Source organism: Medicago truncatula, chromosome 3, assembly GCF_003473485.1.
Source record: "Medicago truncatula cultivar Jemalong A17 chromosome 3, MtrunA17r5.0-ANR, whole genome shotgun sequence".
NCBI lineage: Eukaryota > Viridiplantae > Streptophyta > Magnoliopsida > Fabales > Fabaceae > Medicago > Medicago truncatula.
In genome coordinates, this window is record NC_053044.1 from 52,184,588 (window position 1) to 52,208,518 (window position 23,931).

Below are 23,931 nucleotides of genomic sequence, written 5' to 3' on the forward strand. Positions count from 1 at the left end.
CATCGGTAACTTTGAAAGAAAATAGGATGGACACTAAGTTATATCACGAACAGCTCAGCCCGATTCATTTCCAACCCTAGATGAAAAAAATGAACTATATTCATCGACCTGCTTATCGGGGGGAAAAAATATTCTGACATTAATATTGTGGAAATAGTAAAGAACGATCTTTGGTTACATACACGTACTTTCAGATATTATTCACTCAAGAAATGGCATGGAGAAATATTCTCTTAACTATAGTAAAAAGGATATTCCATAGATAAATTGCCTCCTATCAGATTTACCCAAGAAACCAATAAAGCTAATTCTACTTTGATTTATTCTGACTGTAACGTTGTATTCCATGGACATCTATGATTCCGGGAGGGAAAACAGGATCGGTAGCAGCTCTAACAGCAACTTTAGCCACCGCAGTAACATTGACAGGAGGTGTCAATAAAGGCCCAACAAGTGGGATCTGGGTCAATGCTGTAGTATGTTGGAGAACCTACATCACACAAGTGAATTGCAGTCAAAAACAGAGGAAACAACACATTTCTTAAGCTGCTATTCAAGACAAGTAAAGCAATTTAATCATTAGTCCTCATTTAGTTAAAACCTGCTGCTATGCTAGGCATATATCAATGCAAACATAAATATACTACAAAATAGTCAGAACTTTGATCAGGGGAAGGAGGAATGCAACTCAATTTCAGGATTGACTGGTGAACTGTTCAGACAACCATAATTGAATGGGCGAACCCCTGTATGAACCAAAACTGATAATGAGGAATGCAAACAGGGAAAACCTTGCATTTCATCCCTCAAATTGGCTTAACAAAATTATTTGCACATCTGGACTGAAAAATAAATGTATATTTCATACTAAAGAAGCAGATGAAATTACCATCTCTAACGGAGATCCAACTATGCCAAGAGGTATCTTCATACTCCCAACACTTCGAGTCCCATAAATAAACCCTGGCCTCAGAATTATTCCTGAAAAAGGCATGTAAAAGTCCAATCATATTCGAACATAATACCCCACACCATGAACTATCAGTAATTGGATTTCTGTTAGATGAAAAGAAAAAAAAAAAAAAACTTTCTTCTACAATAAAACATTGCAAAATCCCACAGGAGAAAAATTGGAAACAATGAACAGTATTAACTGTTATCAAACATGATAGTAAGCATATGGCCAAAAGATAAAATTTAAACCAATTTCTGAAATCCAGAGGTTAAAGTAAAGTGGGAGATGAATAATTACCTCCGTAAGGAAATTTGGTCAGAAGCTCAGTTTCAGCAGCTCTCTACATCAATTAAGGCACAATATTTAATTCTTGAGATTAAAATGAAAATATCTAAACATCGCTTGTACTTAATTTTTATTTTTGTAGAAATAGAAGCATCTGTACATGGCAAATGTTTCATCCCAGAGGAAAATTAAGAATATAATGAACTATTTACTAAAGAAGTTAAGCATAATGGTAAACAGCAACAAAAAGAAAACGAGTTAACCACAGAAATAAGTATATTTCTCTTCAGATGACCTGTTAGATAAAATGACTTGGTCCTAGCTCTAAATGTTAGAAACCCAGTCCATTTAGAAAAATGACCTTGTCATTGCGTGTTAAATCAATAAGAAAGGAAAGGGTGTTGCAGGAGAGATTATCAGAAAAAGCACAGTGAACATTAGAGTTATGTTAGAGAGGATCCAGAATGAGGACCAAGCATACCAAGTGGTTGGACTGGAGGTTGTTTAACAGGAAAGTTTATGTTCACTGTGGAGGCATGACTTATATAACTAAGACAAAATACTCAAACAAACATTACTTTTTTTAAAGAATCGACAAAACCTTACAACATTGTTAATACTTAAGATTCCAAGGCAAGAAATCTCAATAGAAAAATTTCAGCAATTCACAAAAAGTTTTACAACAAAAATTTCCTGGCTTTTTCTTTTCATGAATCAACAAATGCCTACAACATATTTAATACCTCAGATTCAGAGGCAAGGATTACATATAGAAAAATTTCAGCATTTTGCGTTTGCACATAGCTTTACTATAAAATTCTTCGGCAAATGGCAATTCATTCCACTAAATATCGCTACAATAAAGAGTTGGACATGTTACCTTTCCTTCATAATACCCCTGCAGCAAGTAATTTACTACACCAAAGTCAGCAGCAGAGATATAGATGAATCTTTTAACCCCTGTAAGACCAAAAGCAAATCATCCAACAATCAGTAGCATAGTACTCTAGAAGAGGAAGCAAAAACTGATGCACTGAGATCTGCATTGCTACAGAAATTCTTTTATGTAACAAGGCAGATAATTGTGGCAGCCAACTAAGAAATTTTCTCCCTCTCCCCACACTGACAGTACCTCCCTCCTTTCCTCATTACTCTTCTTACTCTTCCTTCAGTATTTTTATGTAACTGATAGTTTATTTCTTATAATCGGAACCTCTAATAGTTTCATTGTCCTGTGTCAATCATTACTGGTAGGACATATGGTTGTCTTGGTTCAGGGACACAAAGCACCGAGTTCTTTCATTTTTCTTTTCTTTCTAAAAATTATCCAAATAAAATATGCCATATTTGTATTTCTATGGTTATTCCTACCTTGTACATGTATCTGGAGAAAGGCAGTTAGAAACCCATATGGGGTAAAACAAACTTTGTGATTGTTGCTGCTGCTAGCGCTCACAATTGAATAGCGGCATGGGTAAGGAGCGATTACAACAACAATCAAGCCTTATCCCACTAAGTGGGGTCAGCTACATGGATCAACTTACGCCATAATGTTCTATCATAAACCATGTTTGGACCCAACTCGTTGACCTTTAAATCTTCTCTAATAGTTTTTCAAGGCCTTCCTCTACCTCTTTTGATCTAACTAATCTCCATCTGATCTACTCTTCGTACTACAGCCTCTACAGTTCTTCTCTCTACATGCCCAAACCACCTAAGCCTATTTTCTACCATCTGTTCTACTATACGCGCTACCCCAACACTCTCTAATGGTGTCATTCATAATCTTATCCCGCCTAGTTTTACCACTCATCCAACGCAAGTACGCAACATCCTCATCTCTGCTACACTTGATTCTCATGTTGGTTCGCCGGTCTGACTGTTGTCTAATAAAATAACCCCCAAAAAATTGGCCCTTCTATTTGTGATTTGGCAACCATTATTGTGATCCTTTATAATTTTGAAGTAAAGAATTTTTAGTAAGCACGCTTTTTTATCAAAAATACCTGTACAGTACAAATCTGTTATTTGACTGCAACAAAGTGGATTAAACAGTTAACTACTATATGTTTGGGGATATTAATTCACTAAGCTCAGGTATTACTAATTGTACAACTTTTTTTTCAAATTTGTTTTAAGCCTAATAGCATAATTAGATCCATGTAGCTTATCCCATCTAGCAGGGAAAGTCCTGGCTGTTGCTGTTGTAAGCTTGAATGATAGATGAGTACATGTAATGCCCCAAAAAACAAACATGTACTGCGCCAAAACATAAGGAGGATAGGAACTGAAAAAGTAGATAGCAAATAAGAAATGTGCAAATTCCTCGTTTACCTTGCTCTGAAGCTGCTCTAATTGCATTGATGTTGGCAGTTCCATTAATTTTGTACATGGAAGAGTTGGAGCCAAAACCGCCAACACATGAGATCTGAGAAAAGAAACATGATTAGCTAAAAGGAAATACTATTTACAATGCAAAAAAAATAAAATTTAACATACTTCTGTCTTCTGCAGTAACAAAATTTGGATATATTAGATCAGTTAGTAACCCATGATTACTACAATTCTGATGAGTATCCAAGAGCATGGGGAACCCTCCCTTATACATAGCTATCAAGGGGAAAAAAACCAAGTCGCTTAAATAATCCATCAAACATAGATGTGGGATGTGGACACCCCGTAACACCCAACTACCTATCATAGTACCACGCCTGAGAGCCGACATTCCAGCGGCTGGCACTCTGACGCTTTACTCAGCCTTGCCGGTCAATCCCCTTAGGAAGTAGCCCTTTCCGAGCCACCGAAAACCAGCTTTGTGCCAATTGATAAGCATCCAAGGACTTGGGGAACCCTGCCTTAAAAGCTACCTATCAAGAGGGAAGAACCGAGCCACTTAAATACTCCATCGAACATGCCATACTACTCTGGGCAGCCCATAATACCCAAGTACCTATCAAATTCTTTCAACCCAAAATCATCTTGCATTCAATCACAAACACTTTCTTCTCAATTTCAATCTTTTAGCATCTTCTTTTAGTTCTTATCCTTCTTTCCCTCATCTTTAGACGACTTTCAACCAAATTTTACGATCATTCTCATAAATTTTATCCAAGTTCACTAGTTTTAGGGACCAGACTTCAACAAGCTTTACACACTGTAATGATGGTAACCTATTTTCACCCCAACCACTGCTATGTTACACATTCCTTTATAACAATAGAATGCCCCATTACCCAAAAGAACAAAATAAAATGGTAAAACCTGCTATCTTGATGCATTGACAGTGAATTATATTGTTATGGAAAGCTTTACCAAAGCACGGGAGATCCTTGCCAAAAATATTGGTTAAACCAAAAGTAACAGCTTCTAAATTGCAAAGGAAACATAAAATAACCAAAATCACTTAAGCTACAGGCTTCCTATTTATTTCCTAAATATTGACCAGACATTTTAACAAGACAAGTGGAAACTTACAACAGCAGTGACCCCATTCAGAGCCTCTTTCAATGATTCAGTTGAAAGGAGATTCCCTAATCATTGGAAAATAATTTAAACATATTAGAGAATTCTGTGTCCCACAAAGACATTGTCTGAAAGGAAATGCAAGGGAAAAAACAAACCTTTATACCAGATGACATTTGTAGCCCAGGAGTCGTGCAGGGATGACTTGCCAGACCTGAAGGTAATAAAAAAAATGAATGGCAAGGCAGATTAGTTTCATGAACAAAGTGCTAAATAATATAATAAATATGAAAAGGAGTACATGACCTTCCGAAACAAAATGCAAAAAAAAAAAAAACAGGCCACTGATTTTAACTTTCCACAAGGCCACCGACACATGTCATTTTCTCAAATAATTACCGGTGTCAACGTGTAAGTGTATGGTGTCAGTGTTTGTATCTCTGTTAGTGCTTCATAGATTAAGAGTTACAAAACATAAAGCATTATGGACTGCTGGTGATCAACAACTAAGTGGGGCTGGCTACATGGATCAGATTACATTGTATGTAATGTTCTATCGTACACCTTATTTCGGTCCAACTCAATAATTTCCAACTCCTTCCTAATAGTTTCTAGTGCTAGTGATAAAAAAAAAAAAAAAAAAAACAGCATACCTGCTAAGACTTGCAACAGACAAACCATGATTTAAGGCTTCTCTACAAACATGTGATCCAACAAATCCATTGCCTCCCAGCACAAGCAACTTCAACGACACTCAAAACACATATACATAATTTGTAAGTTAGTAAAGCCACACACACACACACCAACAACAACATCCAAAAATGGACGCATGATTGTAGGATAGTACCTTCTCAGTTGGAGGTGGGGGCACAGTCTCAGCTTCTTCAACTTTAAAGGGCTCATCAATCTTGTTAGAATCCGTACAGAAACTTCTCCCGTTAATCGACACAGCCATTGCACTTCAAAGTAAGAAAATAAAACACACGATTCAATCAACAATTCACAAATCACAAAAACAACAAACACTATAACTTAGAATGTGTAACCTAACCCTAACCCTAACAATCATATATTGAAACGATACGATCATAGAACAAAAAACTGCAATGATGATTTAAAAAGGGAGAAAAAACAAACTTGAGTCTGGAAATGGAGGATGATGAGGAATGAATCAAGCGCGAGATGATTGTCTTCATTTGATTAGATGATGGATGATTCAATCGAATTCAGTGTTACCAAATTTTGTAAGCGAAGCTTTCAGAATCAATTTCTCGGTTAGAGACGAGTCTTTGTAATAACTTCAATGTGCAACGAGGGGAAAAAAGCATACACATGGCAACAATAGCTACTCACACCTCATTCACTCTATGTGGCTTTATTCCAACCTCATTTCTCATTACTCCCTGCGTCCCTCAATACTTGACATATTTGAATAAAAAAAATATTTGTCTTATAATACTTGATCTTTTCAGATTTTTAAGCAGAATTTGACAAATTTACCCTTTATAAATACTTTTTGTGGTCCCCATGTTAAAGTTTGTAGTGGAACAAAGAAAATAATCATTACTTAAAAGTGAAAAAGTTTCAAAATAATGACAAGGGCAATTCAGTAAAAATATCATTTTCTTTCTTTCATCTCTACACTTTTCTTAATCTGTGTGAAATTGTCAAGTAGGTCAAGTATTGAAGGACGGAGGGAGAGTATTACATTCTTTTTCCCTTCTTTGTCCTCAAAGCTTAAACATTTTCCTCTTTTTAGTCAAAGAACATGTAAAATTCAAAAATGACTTTTATAAAGTATAGTTAAAAGTAAAATAAAAAATATAGTTGGAATTATGACCAAAATGTGAAAGTCATATGACTGCTTGTGGGATATGAAATGTGAATATTAAGAATTTACTTGTATTTTTGTGTCTCATTATTTGCTTTACACACCCCTTTCTTTTTTCAAATTTTCCCAAGCACCCTCCCTTACACACCCTCCAATTCTCCATACATTTTGCAACATTTTTGGAAAATAACATCTCAGACTAGTGTTGGATTTATCTATGTTTGCATATGAATATTAGATTTGAAGTTTGAAAATCTATATGCAAATAGGCAAAAAGGATAAAATTGAAATGAAAAAAAAGATAAAGGACAAAATTGAAATGAAAAAAAAGATAAAGGACTAAATTGTATTTGAAAATTAAGTTAAGGGACTAAAAATGTAATTTTGCCAAAATTAAATGATCATGGTCGCACGAATAATTTTCAACCGTGTGTGGACAAACTAAGTTTTAGGTTTGATTCGCCCTATCAATTTATGTCAATCGAATGCAAATGATTATATTGTTAAATTCTCTTCAAGGTACTTTGAAATATTTTTAAGTGACTAGCATATGCACATGAAACGTATTGATACATGATAGTTTATTGAATAAAATTCCATCAATTTACTCTCACAGTAGAGAGAATAAAAAATGGCTTAGATATGATTTTGGTAGAAATTTAACTCGTAGTTAGAACATTATAAAAAAAAATCTCTATTTTCCACCTGCAAAATCTCTATTTATAAAAATATAGTGAAGAGAAATGACTCTTGAAATAATGAGACCATTAGGGTTGCAAAGTTTCACCTTATAGATGTATATAAATCTCCTGACAAAAAAAAAAAAACTCGGCATAAACTAGTGCTCTATCCACTTCTAATGCTGATATTTGTTTTTTGAAAGACTTCTTATACCGATAATGGAGAGAATCTTTATCCTATATTTTGTGGAGTTTTGATGCCGTCATGCCGATATATTTTTTTTTTAAAACACAGTTGTAAATATCTTCTTTTTTATTTCCTTGAAGGATGTGTGCGTATACTATATGTTATAACCAAAAGCAATGTTATACATAGCTAATAATTAAATGAGTCCAACGGTAATCTTACACTCCAAATTTAAGACTGGCTATCTCTAATACAAAAATTTAATTTGATCAATACATGAAAGAAACACGATTAATCAGTTGATCAAACTTTTGTGGTTGATTCTATTTGGTAGAAAATCACATGCATAAGATAAATTAGTTGATAACAAATGAACCTATAGAACATAAATTAGTTAATGATAATTTATAGGTGACAACTAGGGTACCCATGGAAGAATGGTGGGTAATTTACCCCAACCAATACACATTAACCACATAAGCACATTTTTAAGTGGTATCCATGAACAATCTTGACCCCACCAACAAATTTCTCATTTTCATTGGTTGATGGGTAAATTACCCACCATTTTTCAAAAGTAATCTAGAAAAAACCTAATTTATAGCATATTATTATGCTAGCAGATTGAATTTAAGTATTTACGATGATTAGCAGCTAAATGAATTGATAAGTATAAATTTAAATGCTACTTGAACTACCGCATGAAAAAAAAAATGATAAGTTAGTGAGATAATTGAGAAGTCTATGAGAAAATAATAAAGTAATTAATAAGTTAAACTATTTCTTTAAAAAAAAAAGTTTAACTATTAATTACAACAATTAAAATTTCAACTGTTTTTACAAAAAGTTCAACTTATTATTTTTTTTTTTCAAGTAGTCTAGTGGCTAGAGCTCACACAGTTTAATTGTGGAGAAGTGGGGTGTCTGGGGTTCGAACCCCAGCCCCTGCATATAAAATGCAATATCCCTACCAACTGAGCTAAGCTCACGGGGATAGTTCAACTTATTATTTTATTAGACAATATAAGCGTTACCAAGTAGCTATGTTTTCCTTTGGAAAATAAAAGTAGCTCTACCTTAATAATGTAAGGTTACCTTGTGGTTTGGCTTTGTGAAACAACTTTTTATTTTTCAGATTAAATTAGTGTTCACTGTTGTCTATACTACCAATTGGTAATTGAGAGAGTATAATTAGGATAAATGACTGACGTTTAAGCCACTAAATAAATTTATCATATCATACTCTATATATGGATTTAGCTCTGGAATATCAAAGAGACTGTTTTTATTTGGAATCCCTTATATGATTATGCCGCTGTTCTTAGATTGGTAGTTTTGCTTGCGCATTCTGGCCAATTGGTTCAATTTGGCTTGCTATTGATGCTATGTGTCTGCCAGATTTGAGTTTGCTTAGTGGATTTTTCACTTTTTCCTTTGGCTAATTATAGGGGTTTTTTCTAGTGGCCATCACCATGCCTTTCTATATTGGACAATTACGAACATGATCCAATAAAATGGTTTAAAATGATAAAGATATTTAAGATGGATTAGACCATAACAATGATTGAATAGATATTAATTAAAAGTACTAATTTCATAGTTTGTCATTATGACGGATGACATGAGTCGTTACGAATAAAAGTGACCCCTAATAAATCAAAGAATCAAAGTTAGAGAGAATTTCAACTCTAGGGAGACTTTATGAAATTGGGTAAAGAATATATTTTGATGTAATAAATCAGAATAAAAAGTGAAGCATCAAGGGTGGACATAACATGTAACATGATGCCAAAAACTAAAGATATTCCCCTTTTAATCTCTTTATTTTCTCAATATGTTTGCTATACGAAGGAAACTAATCGCTCAAGGTAGATATAATATGGAATCAGCTGCGTCACAAGCAGCAAATAGAGAATATGCCCCATCTAAAATCAAAAGATTTAGGCTATGTATATTTATATTTTTAGCTAAAGGTTTAAAAAATAAATATTTGTCTAAAACAATACCTGATGTCAACATGCTGAAAAGACTCAACTAAGAAAGATTATGTTCTTTGTAGATAAGAAGAAAAAAATTGTTAACGGCACGTAAATCACAGCCAGAAAGAATTTACTCGATATGACATTAACTAAAGATAAGGAAATCAGCAAATATACAATAGGAATAGTTCATATAATAAATAAAAAAATTATAAACTGAAAAACTAACCGAAGTGTAAAGATATTGTTGTAAAAGAGTCTCTAATCGGATGAGACATGACACGAACATATGTTTATAAGTATTGATAATTTTCACCTCACAAGTGAGTTTTATAAGGATGGGTTAAACACAATATCAAAATATGACATGATATCATAGCCTTCTCCAAGACGCGTTGGGTCACACCACTTATATTCACGCACGAAATCCAATAGTGTTGGTCGTGAGAGAGTATATATTAAAGAATCTCACACTGGATTAGAGATAATATGAACATAACATGTGTTTATAAATGAAGACAATTTACACTTGAACAACCAATCTTATAAGGATGAGTTAGACCGAGTATTACAATATAACAATTATACATATACATCAAATCAGATTTCACTATAATAGCACTTTATTATGTTTTCATATTTTCAAAAATATATAATTGAATGCATATGCAATTTTTTACACCGTGAATGCTTGTTTTGAGAGAGGTTTGGTTAGTGTGAGATTGGAAAAAGAAGAAGAAAAATTTCTCTTGTTTGGTACAGAAAATATGTATGAGATAAATTTCTCTCAATGTATGAGAAGAAACGCTTGGAGATATTATTTTTGTTTTCAATTTCACTTTTTTATAAAAAAGAAATATATCACCATTTTTATGTTTAAAGATTTAAAAGAGATCAAAACTGAATGATTTTAAAATGGACAAATGAATTTCGGAGTGAGTAAAAATATAAAGATTAAAATTGTAATTAGGTCCAACAACTTTCAATTATAATAAAATTAAATTTAAAAATTAGACACAAACAACACTGTCATTGTGGGTTGTGACTTGTGAGTTTGCCGAGGGAGGCGCTTTAACTTATTTTTCTGTAATATTATTAGGGTTCGGGGATTTTTGTTTTTTTGGTACAAATATTATTAGGGGGAATAAGCTTGTAAATGTTTGAAGTTGTTTTTTTAAGAAGGAAAAATGAATTATATTATTACGAAAAACACTCTCCTCAACACAAGGCGTAACATAGTAGAATGCAAAAGTTACAACATCAACACTAATTCAAACAAAAGAAAATAAAAAGGACAACATGGATTAGCCAATACCCAAACACACCAGAGAACTGAGCCACAAGTTATGATAACGAAAAACAATGTTTGCGAATTTTGCCTTCAGCCACAAAAAAGAAAGCAGCTTAACATTATCTAAAAGCTTAAGTGAGGAGTTTGCTTTGTTATTAAAAATCATGTTATTCCTTTCCTTTCAAATAACCCAAGTACACACAAACCATATCAGAAGCATAAATGAACGTCTTGATCGAGCATGCTAAGTTGTCAAACTGTAAGAGCTGATCAAAAATACTTGTTGGATCAACCGGAGAAAAATCTAGCCAATTTCGCACTAGATGTCACAAAGAACCAAAAAAATTGCATTCCAAAAACAAATAGCTTTCCAAATCACCACAACCACTAACGAACAGCTGAGAGTCATGAGGGATAATGCCTCTTCTAAATAAATTGTCTTTTGTGGGCAAACTATTCCAAAGTAGTTGTCACGCAAACAAAGACACCTTCAAAAAATAACATCTTTATGCTAAATAAGATGCGAGACATATGTAAAATGACGAGGAACCCTACTAGTGAGAAGATAATACACACCACAAATAGTATAACCATCATTTAGTTCCAAAAACTATAGTCAGCTATCCTGAATATCAACATGTAGAGTCGCAGTGAGAAGTAAAATTTTATACTCCCCTACCAACTCTTCTGCCCACACCAACAATCTCCATCCACTTTCAAGCCTCGCCACCGTCGCTCAACCTAAAGCAAACATAATGTTCGCAGGTGTTCTACTTGAACTTCTAAATTTCTAATTGTAATCGTGGTTAGGGACAATGTACTTCAAGTGGTACCCTTACCATGGCCCCAAACTTTGTGTACCCATTGAAAACGGTAATTCATCATGTTTGTAAGCTTTTCGTACTTGTTCAAAGCCTTTAACTTTAAGTCTTAAGTCTTGATTGCTCAAAAAAAAAAGTTCTCAAGTCTTGAACAAATACATTTATTGATTTGATTTTAATATTACTTTAATTTTTTTTTATCAATATTATTTATAAGACGTAAATGCACTTTTGGCCCCCTATGTTTGCCGTCGTAGCAATTTTGGTCCACTAACAAAAAAAATGCAATTTTAACCCCCTAATTTTCGCAACTATGCTGAGAAGCCGCCACATGTCCCAAAAAAGGGGTCAAAATCACAACTTTTTTTTGTAAAGATAATGGGTCAAAAGACTCTATTTCCCTAAACATGGCAAAATTAGGGGGTCAAAATTGCATTTTTTTTGTTAGGGGGCCAAAATTGCTACGGCGGCAAACAAGGAAGCCAAAAGTGCATTTAAGCTTATTTATAAAGACTATATTCATGCAACAATTGATCGACCATTAACGTGTCTAATAGCTCTTCACTTCCATCAACCAACGGTTTTTCGCTTGAGTTCACAGTAGTATTATTTTGACACAGAAAACCTACACATAATAAGATATATTTAGTATTTTTTTTAAGTAAAGAGAGAAAAAAATTAAAAGTTGATCCTCACTATGTGTGTATCGAGGTGTGGCAGTACTGAGTCGGCATCCCACTTGTTTCTTTATTGTGACGTTTTTGGTTCTTCATGGCAGCATATCAGGTGTTGGAGAGGCGTGTCTCTGGAGCTGATTCCTCAAAGTATTAGACATCATTTATATCAATTTACTCACTTTACAGGTCAATCAAAGGCTCCCAGGTCGTTTTTACAACTAATTTGGCTTATTTGTGTTTGGTTGATTTGGAATGAACGTAACAACAAACTATTCAATAACATTGAAACACCAATTACTAAGCTTGTAGAAAAAGCAAAATTTCATTCGTTTTGGTGTTTAAATGCTAATAACAACACTTTTGTGTACGACTCTCAGAGATGGTGGTCGGACCCTTTACTTTGCCTGGTTATCGACTGACCTTTTTTTTGTAATTAATTTGTTTGACATATCGTTTCTCGGGATGGATTCTTAGGTACACCTCCATTTTGATTTCTTAAAAATAAAAAAAAAAATTAAAGTCAAAATTGTTCTCTCTCCGTCCCATAATAACTGAGCCATTTGCAAAAAAAAAAAGTCCCAAAATAACTAAGTCATTTTACTTTTTAATACAATATTAATTACTTTTTTCTCTTTATAACTCTAATTAATATTACTTTCATTGTACCAAAAAAAAAAAAAAATATTACTTTCATCATTTTCAATTCAATATATTTCACTTTACATTTATGATAGTGGAGAATGCATCAATACTTAACAAATGCACTTAAAACTATTTTTTTTTTCTTCTTCATTTATACACTTTTCTTAATACGTGTGAAATGAACTTTTTGCTCGGTTAATCCGAGACGGAGGGAGTATATTTTTACTGTGTACGTAGAAACACAAACGTGTGTCAAAATAACATTTCTAAATAAATAAATGGATTTTCATCTCATGCATACATCATTGTGGTCCTTTTAATTTCAAGTCTTCAACCACTGATGACCAACTGAATTTCACGAGTGATGAGTGAAAACAGCTCCAATAATGGATCGGTTGATGTTGAATTTTAGCTGGAATTGACAATGATTTTAACGCAAAGTAGGAGTCAGTCACAGCTTTGCTGCGAGCTAGATACTTGACTTTAGTTTAGAATCAAATTAAATTAAGGGGAACACTAATTTAAAATTTAAAATTTAAAATGTAGAACATCATGGGAAACTAAATATATATACCTTCAAAAAAGAAAAGTATAAATCGGATATCACTAAGTGTTATTTTATCCAAAGTATTCTCAACTGCATTCCAAATGGTCTACATGAAAATCTCCAATTTTCTTTTATTTCTCGATTTTTGTGAAATTTATTTTATTCTTTTGTGCGTAACTTTTCTTTTTATGACGTAAAGAGAAATAGATCTTCCTTGTTTGTTCTACTAAATCTAAACATATATACATGAAAAGGAGAACCAACTATAGCATTTAGTTAAAGTGAGAGGACCCTTAAAAAAGAGTTAAAGTAAGAAGAATGAAAGATTATGAAGCATACACAATCACTGATTCCCCTCCCATTTTGATTTGAGCAAGTGTTCATTATTCAAATATATTTAACCTAGATATATATATCGTGCATGCGTCTCAATCAAGTAGCACTGAAGCAGTTAAATTCTCGATCAAAACCCCAAACGTGAATTTGTAATGAAGTAACCTTGTATAACACTATCAACTGGGGGATTAATATTGCTGTTTTTGGTGGGGTTTAGGTTGTTTCCTTGTAAATTCTGTAAATATTGCTGATACTCCAGATTCGTTTCTTGGTGTTTCTCCTTCGCATATCTTATGCCAGGAAGACCTTTTATCGTGGTAATATAATTCATTTTAGTCTCTTAAAAAAAAAAAAAAACACTATCAACTGGGGGATTAATAGATATTAGATTAGATAGGATAATTGAATAGTTGATCCGAATATGCTCACTCAACTACTTTGGTGCGGCAAATTAGAATGTGACTATTCAATTGCACACTTAATCTGAAATTTCGTTGTTAAAGATCAAAACACAAGAGTGAAGTATGAACAGTATATAATAAGATTCCCTCTACTCAATAGTAAGAGCCATCCATATATGAAGTTAATGACCCTTAATTAATTTCATTATATATAATTTGAAAATGTATTAGATATTAAAAAAAATCCGAATCCAAATGATGAAACAAAAGGAAAATGATAGCAGCTTTGTTTCCACTTTGCCCACATTATTTATTCTCCTTTATCCCTGATTGATCATTGTGACCTATTTCATCATATACAAACATCGAATCATGCATTATATTATGTAGTGCGTTTTCACTATGGTGTTGGATTGGGACCCAATAACCACATTAGTAGAAGGTAACTCTCCTAAAAAGGATAAGAACTTTCCTTTTATTTTTATTTTCTATAAAGTATGTGACAATATTGCATCATCCAGCCAAAGATGTGTCTTTTTAGATGCATTATATTTATTAGTGCTCTATAGTAGGAGCTAGTTCAAATACAACTCACTCCCTTATAGAAAATATTACATAAAATAGGGACATAAGAATTCAAAAGTATAATTAAAATTATGTGAACACTCAGATACTTCAGAATTTTGTTAGATACCTATCCACCAGCCAATTATATAATATCATATCGTTTTTTATAATTAATTATTTTAAAGTAATTTAAATTTTAAATCAACTTTGTACACAAAGTCTTGATACCCAACAAAATTTTAGAGTACCAAAGAACTTTTTCTTAAATGTTTTATGTTGTCACATATTTATACTTAGACATGTTATTTTATAATTATTTTAATTTAATAAATTAAATAACTAAACAAAAAATTGTTTATAAAATATAATTAATATTGTTTTGAATTATGAATTATTGTTACAAACGGATATTTTTCTTTCAAAAAGTGCAGAAACTACTGTTGTAGCCAATTATTATTTTTAAACCCTGCATTTTTCTAAAGTGCAAGTTTTCTCCAAATGACATCACCCTTAATCCATCGAGTACAAAACATATACAATTTGCATAATGCATGGCCCCCTTCCTTCTTTCTTTTCTCCCGCTACTACAATGATAGCACATAACCTGGTCCACACAACAAGATGTTCATAATCAAACAAAGCACATGTCATAACTGGATAATGCATGCGGTTCGCTAGGTTTTTATTTTTTTGGAATTAACATCTATTTTGGTTCGTAAATGTTTGAGTCATTATCATTATGGTCCGTAATTGTTATTGTAAATATATCTTTAACTTTCTTTTTTCCTTGTAATCTTATAGACTAAATTGGTTAACAAAAAATACATTTGAAGATCAAATGGTTATAGAAAAACATATTAGATTATTAAAAGAACCAACTAAAGAGATACTTGAAGGTGTATTAACAATTTTGATACATTTGAAAACTATTATAAGAGTGTCTCTCACATTCAGAGATTAAAACGCCGTTTACTATCTTTTTGTCAAAATAAGTCTTGTTTAAATACCATAGCATTTCTTTCATTTCATTTTTTAAGGTCTTTGAAAGCCTTATTTAACCCTTCATCCATAATTATTCAAGTCATTTTGACCAATTATGTTTTACCCCTTCATATAATTTGGTATTTCCCTACAAATTCCCCCCAAACTTTTGCCTGGGTTGCATCATTTATCGATGTGGCTCCCAACCGTCGTCATAGTCAAAACGACTTTAATTAAATTAAAAATGCGATAGTTCAAAAGACAAAAATATAATTAAAGATTTAAAAATAGAGTAAAATATATGATTTGATAAATACATTTGCCATTTCATATATGGCTGTGTTTGGTAACACAAAAAAGTTAGCTTATAGTTTATTGGACTAGCTTATAAGCTTGTTTTTGTAGAATGAGACGTGTTTGGTAAAAAACTTTTTTCATTAGCTTATAGTATTTTTTGAGAAGCTAATTCAAGTAGCTTTTAAGCTTATAGCTTTTTATATTTTCTTCCAATTTTAACCTTTTATTAATTTAGTTTAATTTAATTTGAATTAGAAAAACAATCCATAACTGCCCACGTTTAGCATCATGATATGGCTTTTCAATTTTTTTTGTTCACGTTCCTTTTTACATGCTCTTAATTCAATGATAGATAATTTTATATAAAATTTACAATAAACAGTGATGCAAGTTTAGTCGAGTAAAATTCATGAAAATGAAGTTTTGTTAAATAAAAATTATCAATTGAATTAATAAATACATTTTATCATCTAGGAGATGAAAATATTTTGAAATAAATTTAAACATTTAAAAAGAAATACATTAAGTAATAAAAATTGTATATGATTTATAAAAAAAACACAAACATGCCCTGTTACGTCATTTTATATTTATCAGCTACTTCAACAGTTAATTTTACCAAACACTTTTTATTTTAATTTTTAATAAGTTAACTTTTCAGCTATCAGCTACCAGCTAGCTTATAGCTTCTTTTTACCAAACACACCTATAATCTATTATCATTTTTCTAGTCAAGGAAAAAAATGCTCATCTTATCTTATACTAAATATACAGGTCTTATTATTTTATTTGTAAACCTATATAAGACAAAATAGCAATAAATAAATTTATTTTGTCAAAAAAATATACAAATTTAATTTACAATCATCTAATTTTCCCCGCATCTCACTCCTTTTGCTCAAACACTATTAGGACCAGATTCCAAAATGAAAAACTCAAAACCGTGTCACAACTCACAACTTGTACAACAATTTTTAGATTCTTTGGAAATTGAAATAGTGCTCACCGAAATCCTACCTAACAAAGAAAGGGGTACCCTAATGTACTGCCCTTAGCCCCTTACCCTCCAAGCTTGTTTATTACACTTACACCAACAAAACAGGCCAAAGTCCGTGACTTCACTAAATGAAAACAATACCATGTCCTTTTTTTTTTTATAAACAAAATTACATTTTTTAGATATATTAAATAATTAATATATTTAATATTTATTATAAACTAGATACATTAATTATTCAATATATTTAAATAAAATAAAGTTTTGATTATAATAATGATTGAAACTAGTAAAGATTAATCTCTCAAGTTAGATATCAACGTAAAAAACGATTAATCTTTAAAATTAGATATTGACGCAATGAGCGCAATAGAAAACAAAACTTTTCATCAAAATATCTTAAAATTATTTCATTTTCATGATGAATGTATTCAAACACAAACTTTTAATTAAGTTGGAAGAGATTTATCTCATTTAAACACTAGTTAACCCACCTTTTCTCTTCATTTGATCATTTTTCACCCTTATAAATACCCCTCACCCCTTCTCCACCTTTTCAATTCACTTCAACCTTCTTAATCATCTATCTCACATTCTTCACCTCTTTATTTCTCTCTACCAAATTAAAACCAATCTCAAACACCAGAAACATTTTTCAAATCAAAATCAACAAACATGAGAAGCATCACAACATCTTCAACTAGTTACTCATCATTAGCACCTTCATCCACAGCTTCAATGATGAATCACTCATCATGGCACTCACCAATTCCTTACCTTTTTGGAGGCTTAGCAGCCATGTTAGGTCTCATAGCTTTTGCACTGTTAATTTTAGCTTGTTCTTATTGGAGACTCACTGGTCAATTACTAGACGAAGAAAATAACAGCAACAACAGAAACATGGAGAATGAAAAAGAAGGTGAAAATTCAAACAAAGAATCTGTGAAAGTTTATGAAGAGAAAGTTCTTGTCATTATGGCTGGTGATCAGAACCCAACGTTTTTAGCTACACCTGTTTTTCCAAAATCATCTTCTGTTATGAATCTAGATGCGAATCACTCGGATGAACAACGCGAAAACCATGAAACTGTTGAGAAATCAGAGAAAGAAGAAATGGAAACAGAAGAACAGAGTCAGTCAGTAACATAATTTGTTTTTATTTTCTTAATTTTATCTATTTTCTTCCATGATTCGGGAAGTGTAAATTTAAGATGAGATAAATTTGTTATAATCTGAAATTAATAATTTCTTATAATCTTTGGTGTTATGACTTATGAATGATTTTGAGCTTGAGAAAAAAGGAAGTAATTATGGTTGATGAGTAGTAGTGAGAAGCAAGTAAACAGAACAGTGTATGACTGCGTAACGAAATTTGTGTGCTTAAAATAAAAATGAAATAGATGACGTAACCGGAATAATAAAGACAAATTATACCGTCTCTGTTGTAAACTTTCCATTCTTATGCAGTTATTCTTTTCTTGGTATTATTTTATTTTTAAGTAAATGACAAATTTTTTTTTTTTGGTTACAGAAGCTAAGAAAGTAAATGACAAATTCAAGCTTAAATAAACTTGTGAGAGAAGAAAATGAGAAACTTACAAATACACCAACCGCTCAAGAAAGGAGTAGTAGTGGTATTGTTATTTTCTTATTTCATAAGAACAAGTAATTTATACAGCACTGGTAGTAGTAACTCATTATTTCCTTTTTTCCTATTCTAAAGAATAAAAAAACTTAACTTCAATAATCATTAATCAGCTCTTTTTATCGCATTAACATTCCTGGACAAAGGAGTAAAAAAAAATCTTGGATACAAAATGTAGTAAAACATCACAATACTACTACATTAATGATTTTCACGGGAAGCAGGATGGAAAAAAGACACGCGTGTGCTTCTCTCATTGGATGCAACGAGTCAACGAGATATGTGTTATGCTGCTACGCATAGCCGCATCGCTGGCTTCCAAACACACAAAAAGCAACAATTAAATGCAACTTTTTTGTACAACTCTTTTCGTGTAGTACTCAAACTTTGAACTTGGGCAAGTAATTGATTATTGAGTTGTTGTTGCATCACTCTAATCGCACTTCGAACATCTTCAATGGAGAATCGTCTGTTTAACACGAACCTCATTTCTTGGCACATTTAATGTAAATTAATATGTGATTTATTTGTAAAAAATATTGTTCCAAAATGAACAATCCTTTTCATCTTCAAGATAATATTAATTTCAAATAATATTATTTTCATTACTCCTAAGTCAGCGCATTGCGCTAATAACAATAGCATCCTCTCTCTCTCTCTCTGAACAAGGGATCACTGTGATTAAGTACTTTATCCGTTCATTTCTAATACATCAAATCCTGTCCAAAACAACAACAAAAATAGTACTCCAACATCATTGCTATTTGTTTAACATGCACAAGATGAATTTAATCAGAACCAGTCTTCTAAATTGGATTGTAAGAACATTGATTATTATCAACCACCTTGAAAAATCTTCAAATTTGCATACCTCTTCCACAATTTTGCATACCTCTCCCACAATCTTTGAATGCATGAAGCATAATCTCATATTACAAACATAACACAAGTCATTATCGGTCATGGTACACTGTTTCTTCTTATCGTCATTAGAGTTCGCCAAATCTTCCACAACAAAAACTTGATCTTTTTAGGTCCCTTCCAACACCACGTTAATACATTTAGCAGTAACTGAATTATTTATCAAACTGCTCACTCGTAATAGAGACGCGTAGGCTAGAAATTCCCATAATTTTTCCTTTCCAGGCAATTAAATCTCGTTGATCAATTCTATGAGAGGGAATGGCGAGGATAGCATCAATCACATACCAAGGCAGCTTTTTTCTCAGCTAAACCACATCTCAATTACCTAAACGAGTGATGTATGATTTTTGTTGGTTTTGACTTTTAAGTTATGGCTTATGTGACACAGACTCCATTCCATTTCATCATAATTCATAGATGTCACACTATTAATCATTAATTCATATTCCAAGCAGATCTTAATCCAAGGCCTCCACATTTTATAGGAGAGAAAATTGATCCGAAGGCTTTGTTTGGGAGTTTGAGGGGAGGAAGAGCTTTGGAGGGACCGAAATATAGTGGAAAATTGAGAAATCTTTGACAAAATAGTATTTTGTGAAAGACGAGTTACAGATTTGGCAAGGGTAATTCTATCAGCTATGGAAATAATATTTGACTTTCAGTTAGTTAGTATCTAAGCAACCTTATCAAAAGGATAAACTGATAGGTACCTGTTCTGGTTTTGTTATGCAATAGGGGCACACCAAAATATTTCGTCAAGTCCTTTCTGCTTCGAAAGCCCAAGGTTCTACCCAAATCACTCTTGATTATTGTATTGCCTGTTAACATTTTTTCAAAAGCAAATTCTAGTATTCTCAATACTTACCTTTAGCCCTGAGATTTTGGAAAAAATGCCAATAACATTCTTGATCATCCGCAAAGCTCTTTTATTGCTGTTTCAATTTTCATTCAACACTCTTCCTAAACTCAATCAGATCGATACAAACAACCTCAGTTTCTTGGAAGCGGAACATAGTAGATGATTGAAGCCCGATGGAAAAAGCAGTTAATTGATCGTGTTCAATTTTTTTGAAATAATATATTTTAAAATTGCAGTATGATGTGTCAAAATTATGAGTACTGATTGGTTCAGACATTTATTTGCTTAAAAAAAAAGTTTTTTTTAGATTACCTTTGAAAAATGGTGGGTAATTTACCCACCAACCAATCATAATGTGCAATTTATTGGTGGGTAATTTACCCAACCAACCAATCATAATGTCCAATCATAGTTTATGGATACCACCTAAAAAGGTGAATGTTTATTGGTTGGGATAAATTACCCACAATTTTTCCATAGATATCCTAGTTGTCACAGAAAAAAAAAAATTAAGGTTTAGGGTTTTGGAAATCGTCTTCTAGAATGATTCGCGTTAGACTTCTTTTATCTCATTCTCATCGCATTAACCCGGTGCTACCAAATACATCAATTCGTGTCTCAGGTATTAATTACTTTACTTTTTTCAGTAACGAACATTTCCCGAATATGCTTGATTATTGACTTTTATTTTCCCCTTTCAGCATCACTGTCAAGATACCACAATTATGAAAGAGATCCATCTTCTTCTTCTCTAGTCAAGAGAAAGGGAATTGCCGGGGTAAGTTTTCTTTTTACTTAACTATTTTGTGTCAATTCGTTCCCATAATTTGTATTTTAATATTTCCATGTGTTCTATGCCTAATCACTGTGTGAATACAAGGTCACCGACGCGGATTTTCAAAAAGGGTTTGAAAATTGGTGCAAGAATCATGAAGCAACATTCTCCTCAGAGGAAGATAAACAAAGCACGTTCAACTGGTTCCGTAAAACTTATATCTACGGTCGTGAATTTCCTTGTGGTGCTGCCCCTCCCGTGCATCGCAAAGATATCATAGATTGCCTTCGGAGATATGGAGACAGTAAAGTGATGTATGAGTTTTTGTTGGAAAGATCGAGGTGCACATACGAACTTACATAAGACTGAAGGATCATTTTCATCTTTTTTATGTTCTTTTTTCTTTTTCATCTTAGTTTGCTTTCCTAATTAATTTCTTATAATGATGGTGGCTTTAAGTTTGAGTTCCGAAGTAAGAGTAGTAATATGCTACATGTCAGATAAAATCACAATTTTGGTATAAAATCATGAGTTAGAATTCTAAGCTCTCCTTTCCTTCTTTTTAACATTCAGTGTTGTGTGTCATTGTCAGTTGCCACTTCTTTCTGTTTCGGTCGTGTAACATGTTTATTCTATTATTTGACTGGTTTGTACTTTGTGTGACAATCACTGATGCATACCTCAAAACAGAGAAGCAGTAAAGCAAGCAATAAACACAAATGAGTAGAAATATTGTTGGTATTATTGAATTAGAAATTGAAAATACAGATGAGAACACACTCCTCAATCCTCCCCATAGCAGAGAGAGATTGCAATTCTTTGCTCCCTTTCTTCTCAGATCAATCCTTAATAACATAAATCATAACTAAACCACGCCCTCTCAAACTGGCCCTACTGCCACATCAGCAGTGCTACTTCCTATTTCTCCTCATATAGACTTTCCACACCTTAGGCCCACTTTGCTGGCCCAATATCATTGCGTCCCTATCAATTACTATGTTTATAAAGCTTGCCATAATTGCACAAACATAATGTTTTTGCTGTACAGCTTTGTACTCTTTAGTCTTTACATACTATATGTAATAATTTAATTATTCTAGATGTTTGCATATTTTTGTTACTTATGATGTTCTTATTGGACTCGATTGCATATTTTTACCTTTCCATTCTAATTTGCTACTTAGATATTGCTTTACATACACATGCCTCGTCTTTAAAGGGCTCTCATTTAACCTTAAATTTGATTGGAGACATGATTTGTTATGGTTCTTTTCAAAGTTCTAAGGTTGTTTTAAAACCATATTTGATATGTACAAGTATTGAACGATTTTGCACATTCCTTATTCCTTTTTTTTTTTTTCTTTTTGCACATGAAGGCAACCTGTCTATCCTCCCTATCCGGCCAACTACAATATAGATGACCCTTCTGTCATGGCTGAACTCGATGAACTTGAGGAAGTTACTAAATGTAACTGTCCTGACTGTTGCACTGGCCGCGACCTCGGGCAATATTGAACGCGGCGCCAGGTTGTTGTCTAACAATGGAGACCCTACAATAACGTAAGATTGAATGATCATTTTCACGTTTTTCTGTTTTTTTTTTCTGTCCTATCTTCATATTATGGTGGCTTTAAGTTAAAGTTATTTATTAAGAGTGTTGTAATATGCTATGTGTGGGATAAAATCAGGACTATGGTATTAAATCAAACTTTTGGAATGGTGAATAGGTAATGAGTTGGAATTGTATGCTCTCCTTTAGCAATGCAGTGTCGCGTGTCATTGCCACAATTTGTTGTGTTTTATCAACATATTTCTTTTTATTCTAGTCATGTTTCCTTTATTCTATTGTTTTATTGTTCTCTATGCTAATCACTATGTTTATAAAGCTTGCCATAGCTTAACAATACATGTGATAATTTTATATTTCTAGATATTTATCTTCAATTTGGGAGATATATGCATCGGAACACTTGTTTCTGAGCTATACCTCATTGCCATTTTGCATATTTTTGCTAATTTTGATGTTCTTATTGAATTATATTGCATATTTTTACCTTTCACATCTACTTAGTCACTTAGGCATTGTTGTGTATACATGCCTCATCTTTAACTGGGGCTCATTAAACATTATTATTATTTTTTGGGTGAAACCATTAACATTAACCTTGATCTGAGACATGAATTGTCTTAGCGTGTCATTGGTGCTTTTTCGAAGTTCTAAGGTTTTGTTTAAAAACCGTTTTTTATATGTCGAACGTATTGGACGGTCTTACTACATTTCTTGTTTTTTATTTCTTTCTTACACATGAGGTTACCCTCATATTCTCCCCATTGTAATTTCCTTTCCTCTGACGGTATTTGTTTTCTTATTTTGTGTTGTGACTTGCAGGAAGATATAAACCATCTTGGGCAATGGCAACATTGTTATCTTGCGGAGGTTATATAGGCTATGCATCTTTTAGTGGATCAATGAGCTAGCACTGACTTTTAGTTTATGAATTTATTTATATGTAATGGTAGTGTGGAGAAATAGCTGTTCTGGTCTATTTTAGACTTTTTAGAATATTTAAGAACTTATTGTTGAATCATTTACCTATTAATTATCAAAGTTGTTTGTATATGATTCACTAGGAGTAATATTTAGACTATTTTACTCCAGTGACATCTAAAAGAATCATGACAAATTGACAGTAGCCTGAGTAGTAATTAAGTTCATGGCAAGACATACAATGAAATGGAATATATAATCATAAGTGTGGGGAGATTAGTCACTTTAGTCCCTGAATAGG

General features: G+C 32.6%; 3 protein-coding genes across 3 annotated transcripts; 2 read left to right on the forward strand and 1 right to left on the reverse strand.

The window, feature by feature from the left end:
• Positions 1 to 112: 112 nt before the first annotated feature.
• Positions 113 to 6,064, reverse strand: LOC11433504 (uncharacterized protein At1g32220, chloroplastic). Its single transcript, XM_003603212.4, has 10 exons — positions 5,843 to 6,064; positions 5,553 to 5,664; positions 5,356 to 5,444; positions 4,861 to 4,916; positions 4,715 to 4,770; positions 3,575 to 3,668; positions 2,121 to 2,200; positions 1,253 to 1,295; positions 890 to 981; positions 113 to 490 (listed from the first exon to the last, which is right to left on the reverse strand). Exons 1-10 carry the CDS (start codon positions 5,899 to 5,901, stop codon positions 311 to 313), a joined length of 861 nt encoding a protein of 286 aa, XP_003603260.1. The 5' UTR covers positions 5,902 to 6,064; the 3' UTR covers positions 113 to 310.
• An 11,416-nt stretch (positions 6,065 to 17,480) lies between these two features.
• Positions 17,481 to 18,213, forward strand: LOC11432433 (protein GLUTAMINE DUMPER 5). The gene has a single exon (XM_024777664.2). It carries the CDS (start codon positions 17,615 to 17,617, stop codon positions 18,086 to 18,088), a length of 474 nt encoding a protein of 157 aa, XP_024633432.2. The 5' UTR covers positions 17,481 to 17,614; the 3' UTR covers positions 18,089 to 18,213.
• Positions 18,214 to 20,847: 2,634 nt separating this feature from the next.
• On the forward strand, positions 20,848 to 23,762 carry LOC112419787 (uncharacterized). Its single transcript, XM_024777663.2, has 5 exons — positions 20,848 to 20,989; positions 21,069 to 21,145; positions 21,248 to 21,483; positions 22,519 to 22,702; positions 23,532 to 23,762. Exons 1-4 carry the CDS (start codon positions 20,911 to 20,913, stop codon positions 22,655 to 22,657), a joined length of 531 nt encoding a protein of 176 aa, XP_024633431.1. The 5' UTR covers positions 20,848 to 20,910; the 3' UTR covers positions 22,658 to 22,702; positions 23,532 to 23,762.
• The last annotated feature ends 169 nt before the right edge of the window (positions 23,763 to 23,931 follow it).